Source organism: Mizuhopecten yessoensis, unplaced genomic scaffold, assembly GCF_002113885.1.
Source record: "Mizuhopecten yessoensis strain PY_sf001 unplaced genomic scaffold, ASM211388v2 scaffold1259, whole genome shotgun sequence".
In the NCBI taxonomy this organism is placed as follows: domain Eukaryota; kingdom Metazoa; phylum Mollusca; class Bivalvia; order Pectinida; family Pectinidae; genus Mizuhopecten; species Mizuhopecten yessoensis.
In genome coordinates, this window is record NW_018403957.1 from 25,290 (window position 1) to 35,200 (window position 9,911).

The following is a 9,911-nucleotide window of genomic DNA, read 5'->3' on the forward strand; positions in this document are numbered from 1 at the left end:
TGGATTGTTAGTTTGGCATTGTTTTGGCTTCTGACAGATGGTGTGGTATTCGACGGAAGGGTATTCTATAAAGATATGCCGTGGGATCATACATTATACACACTTGCTGTTTTGGATTCCCCCATTTGGTCCATTGAGGAGGCCCTAGTTTACTGTATATATATTATAAAACATAAAGGACTATTACTACCTTTGTAACAGGCAGAGTTGGTCAGAGATGGAATTGATCGTGATAATGGGAATGGATATAGCTTTTGTAATAATGTAGAGCTCAAGATCTCCCCAGGGTTTCGGATGTATGGGGCAAATCTTATGTAAGATTGCATTTTTTTTAATCAAATTCTTTCCCATATACTGCAATGATATAGCTTAATGTTTCGGATGGAGGAATGAGTTTGAAGAGCTTTAAATTACAATACTACCCAACCTATGACATTCATGTGTTGACGTATTCATTTTTATGACTTTGGATACAATTTACCAATCCACCCAGGAATATTCTATTACTAAACGAGCATACATGTCGCAAACACTTATTTGAACTAATTACTGAATTTGATAAAAGCATTTTTTTTCTGATTTTATTTTATATTCATATTATACAAACTAAACTTATGTGAGCTTTCGTAGTCATTACTTTACGCTGGCTTTTGATATTTTTTCTTTTCCTTTCGATGAACTGGTGCCCTATATGTGCCTACTGTTTGCCTACATTTCAGGCTGCCTGTAGAGCCAGATGAAAGTGTCTACTTTTAAGTCCGCATGCAACACTAGGTGAATGTGTCTATATTTAAGTCCGCATACAACACTAGGTGAATGTGTCTACTTTTAAGACCGCCTGTAGCGCTAGGTGAATGTGTCTACTTTTAAGTCCGCCTGAAGCTCTAGGTAATTAAATGTGTCTACTTTTAAGTCCGCAGACACTAGGTGAATGTGTATATATCTAAGTCCGCCTGTAGCGCTATGTGAATGTGTCTACTTTTAAGTCTGCCTGTAGCACTGGGTAAATGTGTCTACTTTTAAGTCCGCCTGTAGCGCCAGGGGAATGTGTCTACTTTTAAGTCCGCCTGTAGCGCCAGGGGAATGTATCTTCTGTTAAGGCTGTCTGTAGCGCCAGGGGAATGTGTCTACTTTTAAGTCCGCCTGTAGCGCCAGGGGAATGTATCTTCTGTTAAGGCTGTCTGTAGCGCCAGATGGATGTTATAGTTAAGATTGCCTGTAGCCCTAGGTGAATGTGTTTACTTTTGAGGCTCTCTGTAGCGTTAGGAGAATTAGACTTATTATCAGACTGCCTTTAGCGCTTGATCAATAAAATGTATGTCTATTTTTAAGACCGCATGTATAGCGCTAGGTGGATGTGTCTACCTCTAAGTCTGTCCATGGCGCTAGTTGTCTTACGGTCTCGTTCCATGTAACCTGACTTCGGTGCTGATGTGTTTACGTCTGTCATTATTAAATAGTAGGCATGTACTGTTGAAACTCGGTCAGGAAGTTCACACGACGTCTTGTAATTTCTAGATTTAAAATTCTTTCCATGCAACAAGTATACGTTCAGTGTAAACGCTGTTCTGTGGAGATACACCGCTACACCTACATATTACCATGATGTTTGGATTTGAAATTTAAATTAACAAGTACGCCTCTGAATTTTGAAATTGATCAATATAAGTGTTTTACGCATCCTCCCCTATGTTTTAATAGTAGTTTCAACAATTTTGATTTCCAACTTTTTGATCCTTAGCATCACCAATGAGACCTAAAAGTAAAAACAGCTGTATAATTCAATGCATTTAATTTTCCGTAAACTGTATCTACATTGTATAAACCAAATTTTGAAGATGCAGTCTCCTGTGTGGGTGTATTTGGTAGGTTCACCACCGAATGAAATCGAAAATGAAATGAATGAAAATTTCAAAAAGGAATATCAAGATTCAATATTTAAGAGACTTTATTAGTGTCGTACAGTTTATAGCTAACACAAAACATTAGCTGAGTATGGGTATTATCATTAAAAAAAATTACAAGCACCAAAAAATCAGTCTGTAATATCGTCTAGATCTAGGTGCATTTGTCACAAATGGCAGTATGATAGTTCGGTTTTCTGTCAAGATGCGGAAGTGCAATCTGTTAAAAGCACTGTCATATTTAAATTTCATAGAAAGATCAAACAAATTGGCTTTTGTATCAAAAACGTTAAAATGATATTTTTTACAAATATTCAAGTCATTTCCGTCGAAACCCACTTCCGTTTGGAGCCGTATATTTCTATGACCGGTTCTCTCTTGCAGGTAGTCGAAATCAATGTCAACCGGTAATACCATAATATAGTTTGCATTTGCTTTTCTGTAAGTCATTGTCCGTTTGAACCATCTCAACGTTCTGATAATAAGTTGGTTGTATTAACCACTTTACTTGCTTACTTCAAATGTGTGTGGATCTTTGTAGAAATAGTTTCTTTTACGAAAATTACCGAAGTCTAAGGTTCTGGTATTTTGTACGTGTTCCAGCATATCCTTCACTACCTGTGGTACCGTCTCGAATCCACACAGCTCTGCGTGGTCTTTGTTCATCCTCCACTGTAGATCCCCTTTGCCCATGTAATGCGCATGCAAGTGGGTCATATCAAACTCCTTTCTCTTTTGCTCAAAGTCACGATCAGCGTCTTCCAGCATTTCTTGCTGCGACGGAAACTTGACGTTACCCTCCAGAATGATCGACGCCGCCCGCGCCTGTTCGTGTGACTGGGCGAAATAAGACACGCATCGCGCAAGTCCAACAAATAGCAGATTGTTGTATTTGATATGTACCAGATGTTTATACAGGGGAGTTATCCTCTCATCCTTTAGCTGTATGACGTCATCAGCTAGAAACGGGAAACTATAACTGTATCCGGTACAGAGAATGATGTCGTCAATGTCTTCTTCAGATCCGTCTTTGAACACGACCCTGTTGCCCTCCAATAGATGGCTCACATCCGGACGCTCCGCTACATTTGCTGGTATTTTAGTTTGTAGTCCAGCGTCCCTGTGTCCCATATAAATCTGAAATAAAATAATAAATGACCGTTAACATATATTTACCAAAATATCTTAAATTCATTAACAAGATAAGCTAAGTTACGAACAATGTTAATAGATTAATATATTAAATTCATTAACAAGATACGCTACAGTACGAACCATGCTTACAGTTAAATATCTTAAATTCATTAGCAAGATAAGCTATGTTACGAACAATGTTAATAGTTTAATATCTTAAATTCATTAACAAGATAAGCTAAGTTACGAACAATGTTAATAGATTAATATATTAAATTCATTAACAAGATACGCTACAGTACGAACCATGCTTACAGTTAAATATCTTAAATTCATTAGCAAGATAAGCTATGTTACGAACAGTGTAAACAGTTTAATATCTTAAATTCATTAGCAAGATAGAGCTAATGTACGAACAATGTTTATAGATTAATATCTTAAATTCATAAGCAAGATAGAGCTAAGGTACGAACCATGCTTACAGTTTAATATCTTAAATTCATTAGCAAGATAAGCTAAGGTACGAACAGTGTCAATAGTTTAATATCTTAAATTTATTAGCAAGATAGAGCTTATGTACGAACAATTTTAATAGTTTAATATCTTAAATTCATTAGCAAGATAGAGCTAATGTACGAACAGTGTTTATAGATTAATATCTTAAATTCATTAACAAGATAAGCTGAGGTACGAACCATGTAAATAGTTTAATATCTTAAATTCATTAGCAAGATAGAGCTAAGGTACGAACAATGTCAATAGTTTAATATCTTAAAGCATTAACAAGATAAATCTATCGTACGCTCGTTTTTATATATTTAATCCGACAATCATAACGAATAGAATTGAAGGCATCCCAGAAAGATATTAAGATTAAGTTACCCTATCACTATGGAACAAACTGTTTTCTGGAGTGACTTATAAATAAACTATTAATACAGTTGTTGGTTTATGTCAATCGTAACGTAATTCACAATACACTTAATGCTATATATGGCTATATCATACAACGTTTTATCACATAATGTACAGTGTTATCTAGTGAATATTAACCCATGTAATGTGACCTATCAGCCCTGTGATTGGTTGTAAGTTTCAATTGTTTCAATTGTGACGTCCCGCCTAGGACAAGTACATGACATCACAGACTTACGCATTGGAGTAAAGCTTTTTACATTACAAGGTTGCATGAAAATTGCCGTTTTACACGAATAATTGCAACAAATCTTGATTATGTGTTAAAAAAAGAATCTTACACTTGTTTTCATTTCATATGAAATTTTTGAAACACACGATTTTTTCATTTTAGCTCACAAGAGGCTCGCTAAATCGAAAAATTCTTAGACTCGTTTCATAATTCTCTTATAAAATGGAAACTCATGTAAGATCCTATATATGGAAAATTCCTACACTTTTTGTATCACATCGTGTGTACATACACATATCATTGGAACCTAGCCGAAACAGCACCGTCAGTTTGTGACTTCCACTTCCTCACAAAATGCACTATTTTATACAGGTTTTCTAGTTTTTAATAATTAAAGATATCTTCGAATAAAGTAACATAAAGATAATATAAAAGTGCAAAATAATAATAGAAAAATAAATAAAAAGTACAAGCAGAATGATAATAATAATAATAATAATAATTCGAGGTTCTTATAAACCGCTTTATCACAAGGCGGTTCACAAATTATTATCCATGGTTTAGGGCCTTTGTAACCAGCCAATATCTTTCTCAACTCCCTGGAGAAGCATACGGCTGGTGCTGCCATTCCGGCGCTAACCGTTAGCATTCAACAATTCTAACACTACCCAACCACGTACTCATGTACAGCTGAATAGACTGGAACACGCGGAGTAAATGATCTAGCTCAAAGATACAGAGCCGTGCCGTGGCGTGACTCGAACCCGCAACCCTTCGGTCACGAGCCCTGCGTCCTACCACTAGAAGAACTGATACGGAAGGGTATACCTTTTACTGCTTCATTAGAATTTTAATTTAAAGAGATGTAAGCAATATATCTAAAACAACACCGAGTTCAACGGATATCAATAAGATCCGGTACCCGCCACTTAGATTTAGGTTACATCTAATTAATGTCATGTCCTCAAAGTGTGGACTCAACCCGGGGAGCATAATCAAAAACGTCGCTACCCATATTGATATCGGAAACATAATAGTTCCCTTTCACGTTATGATTGCGGCCGTTAAACTTGCCCATAAAAACATTTTAAATCCACATCTTTCACAATCCCGAGATGTATTTTGATCAGTCAGCATTTTACACCTATCACAAAAATCATAAGATTTCGATCAAGCTGATCATGTAAGACGAGAGATGTGCTAAACATAAACTGTACTCTCTATGTGCCGGGTTTTGAAATAATTGAAGTTAAAATCAAATTATAAAATTACTTTGTGTGTAAACTGGTAACAGAATGACAATGATATGATTTTATAATAACAGTTTACGAGTGCAAGTGAAATATTGTACGAGTGCATCGGATTACGCAACTGTCCAAGTTGTGCAAAAAACAAGCCCATACATGAGTTATGATTACATGTTTCATAGCGAACATACAAACCAATGTGATGTTTATGTTGAAGATATGTAGCCGGTTTCGTTCATAAAAATCCTAGTTTAGTCGTATCATGTCACGATGGCGCGAAGCCTAACCGTATCACACATCGGTGTAATCCTGTTGTGGAATATATTCCGGTTAAAAGAATGCGTTTGATGCAGTATTAAAGAAAAAGGCTATAAATATTCGCCGATTATTCAATTTACCCGAGTTCCATTGTAGTTATCACCCGATAACCTGAACTAAATAGAAAGTTAATCCTTAAATCAATACACTTTTTGAGGTATTCGCAGAAGCTGCCTTATCAGGCGCTAACTACTAGTCATATGCCACTTGGCTAATATCTCCCTATGTGTGCATGCCTGTGCGTATGCTGGAGATGTATTGTGACAAATATATGCACTTTCCTCCAAGTGTTTGCCTTTTATACTGTTACCTTTTTTGCCTTTTTTGATAGATCAAACGCTATATCTAGTCCGGAGAAGGAGGCCCCAATGATCAAAACTCGCTTCCCTTCATACACATCTGGTCTCCTATAATCTCGACTGTGAATGACACTTCCGGTGAATTTGTCCATCCCCTTCACTTCCGGAATGTGGCTTTTTGAGTAGTGACTATAACATAATGCAATACAATTTATTTACAAAATAGTTCACCGTAAGAACAGCATACTCTCGGTCAACATCGATCCAAAATAATTCACTGTAAAAACGACACTTTCAAGGACAGAACCGATGAGACATAATTTCGAGTTTTTACTGAAGGTTAAGTGATATAGTCACTGACCACCTTTAAAACACATGTTCTGAATACTTCAGAACTGGAAAGGACGAAACAATATCCCGTGAAAATGTAAAGCGTACCTACCCAGTGCTAACGATGACACCATCGAAGCGCTGTGTGTCTATTTCGTTGACGTTGTGTCTGTTACAGTAAGTAACATCCCATTGGACATGGTCGCCATCTGTGGGCACAGGACGGATACTCTTCGTAATGGTGTTTAACTGAAAGGTCAGATATGTGTTAATCAAAATGAATTACATTTACTCATATTAGTGTATATATCCTTATATGCGACATTAATGCCATTTCGTACCATTCGACAATAAACCAGAACCCACATAGCTTAAATACGTAACCCCGCCACCTGGTGCCCATCACCAAAGTGACCAAGACAGTCCCGACATCTGGTGTCAATCATTAAAGTTACTAAGACAGACCCGCCACCTGGTGTCTATCATCAAAGTTACTAAGACAGACCCGCCACCTGGTGTATATCACCAAAGTGACTTAGACAGACCCGCCACTTTGTGTTCATCACCAAAGTGACTAAGACAGACCCGCCACCTTGTGTCCATCACCAAAGTGACTAAGACAGACCCGCCACCTGGTGTCCATCACCAAAGTGACTAAGACAGACCCGCCACCTGATGTCCATCACCAAAGTGACCAAGACAGACCCGCCACTTTGTGTTCATCACCGAAGTGACTAAGACAGACCCGCCACCTGGTTTCCATCACCAAAGTAACTAAGAAAGAACCGCCACCTTGTGGCCATCAACAAAGTGACCAAGACAGACCCACCACTTTGTGTTCATCACCGAAGTGACTAAGACAGACCCGCCACCTGGTTTCCATCACCAAAGTAACTAAGAAAGAACCGCCACCTTGTGTCCATCAACAAAGTGACTAAGACAGACAGTGCTCTGGAAAGCTTATTGGGTGCTCTGAATAAAAGTTTTAAGTTTCACGTCGATACACATTACTTTCCAGCTCTAGGTAGCTCAAATAGGCATGTCACCTAGGGAATAGTATTGTCTGATACATGTGACTGACTATAGTGACATTGCCGGCGGTAACTGACACCAAACTATGAACATGGTAATAAACACAAAAGTTCTTCTCAACGGAATTGTATCTTCAAAAAATGCTCATATACTGTGTTGATGTTGCATATTATTTTGCTATGTCGTTTTCTATCATTAAGAGAAGGATTATGTGGGTGAACAAACTATGGAACTTCTCAGGTGAAGAATTTTGGGTCAGAACATCGGACAAATTGTGGTTCTAAACGACAATTTGTATCCTCTATTGAAATACGAATATATAACACACCCAGGTATGACAAAGATTATTTTTTTGAGTTTAGAATACCACTATCCCATACCTTCTCCGCCCTTGATTATCATTACCATTATCCTCAAATAAAAAAACCTACAAAAGAACGCATCAAATGGCACCTTTAACTTTGGAATCATAATATCAGATATGAACAGAAATATTGTTTATTTTGTTTAAAGTCCTATTAGCCGCTATGGTAATTTAAGGACGTGCCTCAATGTGTGTAGTGTATGCGTATGTGTGTGTATGTGTGATGGAGACAGGGCATGTTACTGTACTTGCCTCCTTGTGTGCGGGTCTGATGCCGACTTTATAGTGCTACCTCACTAAAAACCCAACCCTAAGGAAGCCAGCACAGCACCCCGCCCGGTCACATTATACTAACAACGGGTAGAACAGTTGTTGCCATTACCCTTGTTGCAGTTAAACTCCCATTTTAAGGACTTTGGTATGTCCCGGCCTGGGGACACAACTCATTGCCTTCCTCACCTCGACGAACGCTCAACGCAAAGGCCAAACATGAAATACTGTCAAGCAAGGCTCTTTTAGAGAGAAATTATAAAAGATCCTAAATGTTGCAATGGGGGCAATATATCAATTGTGCTTTCATCTATGTCTCCTTAGCAGAAGACATAGAAGCAAGTCCCAAATTCTGCAGGGACCCCACATTAGTCGCCTCCTCCGACATGTAGTGGGATACAGCAGGCTTATTATTTCCCCGAACCAGCAGGGGAATCCCTTTTTGATGTCGCCTTAGTTCATATTGGTGTATTTTTGTATTAACGTTGAATTCGCTGTGTTCCTAATATGTTGACGCTCCGGTTGGGTTTTTAATTTTTACTTCACTACCAAAGATGATGTAATTTTTGTATTTGTTTTTGCTGTTAAGTGCCTTAGCGTGATTTTACAAATTATATAGGGCTCTTTATAAATGTTGTACATCATTATTAGTGATAATTTCAGCTGACATATCGATAAACATCATGAATACCATCCCCTTACATGTAACAACATATATACTGACCTTTACATACTGGCCAAGGTCGAAGTGATCAGTGAATCCTTTGACGTACTTGAGTATCTGTGGGTGATGTAGATAGGAATTCCCGCTCTGGTCGTGAGGATATCCTGGTATCGTCATCAGCTGCTTTGGGCCGTTGGTCCTGTAGTGGTGATCAATACCAAAATACTAAGATATACTTGTAATAAAGCAGAGGAATTGCAACGTTTATGTCACAGGACTTTTTTTTTCTTTTTCTTTAAAAAGTGTTTCATTTTGACCCGCACATGTGTAGAGTTGGGGTACACAAAATGAAACACTTTTTAAAGAAAAAGAAAAAAAAATCCTATAAAGTTTCTGAAAGACCATTTTTTACTGTAATGAAACATATATTCCTTTAGCCTTCATCTAATGTATTTCTTAGGTATCAACATCAAGTTTGTCTATTTAAAGAGCTCATTAAATTGCCCCTATAGGAATAAATATAAGTTCTGTGCTTGTTTTCGTATCCTTGTGTTATTATATGTTTGTAAGTAATATTTTTGGATATTGAATAAATATTGTTTAAAACATTCCCCAAAATCAATACTGCGAGACCTTCATCAACATAATATTCCAACAATGTGTGGGTTATCTGTCCATTACCAGTACGTCTTTAAATTATGTTCTCCTTCGTTCCTCATACGTACATACATTATTCCATTTCTAAACACTTTAATTGAAATAAGAACACAAAGACTGTAAATTCTTATAATACCTTAATTAGCATACCGTGATTGTTACTTTGGGTAATATTTTAAAATCGGTACATGTTATAACCTATACTACCATTACTCTGCACGTGCAAATGCATGTTAAGTAAATACATCTACACAACTCCACTCTATTAAAATATATTGAAACGAAATGTATATATACACATTGGTATCGTAGTTCGTCGGATATGGTGTGTCAGCGTCCAATGATCCAGCTTCCCCAGTAGTGTCCTTCACAGTCAAATTTACTAATACTATAGCAGAACATTACACACATCGGCCACATTTTGACATTACTGCATACTTCCCACCTCTCACAATGGAAAACTGTTGGCAATAAATCACTTGCTACCACAGTCCACTGCACACATAATCCCCTTTCATGGCCAATCATGATTACATGACCATGAA

At 37.4% G+C, this 9,911-nt stretch overlaps 1 protein-coding gene across 2 annotated transcripts in view; it reads right to left on the reverse strand.

Moving 5' to 3' along the window:
* Nucleotides 1-1,924: 1,924 nt before the first annotated feature.
* Nucleotides 1,925-9,911, reverse strand: part of LOC110458744 (dimethylaniline monooxygenase [N-oxide-forming] 2-like) — a 17,839-nt gene continuing 9,852 nt past the window's right edge. For both annotated transcript variants that reach the window (XM_021510642.1, XM_021510635.1), the window contains 4 exons: nt 8,770-8,908; nt 6,492-6,628; nt 6,061-6,238; nt 1,925-3,041 (listed from right to left, as the gene is read on the reverse strand). In XM_021510642.1, the coding sequence (XP_021366317.1) occupies nt 2,409-3,041; nt 6,061-6,238; nt 6,492-6,628; nt 8,770-8,908 (1,087 nt within the window). In that variant the 3' untranslated portion in view covers nt 1,925-2,408. The remainder of the gene's footprint in view (nt 3,042-6,060; nt 6,239-6,491; nt 6,629-8,769; nt 8,909-9,911) is intronic.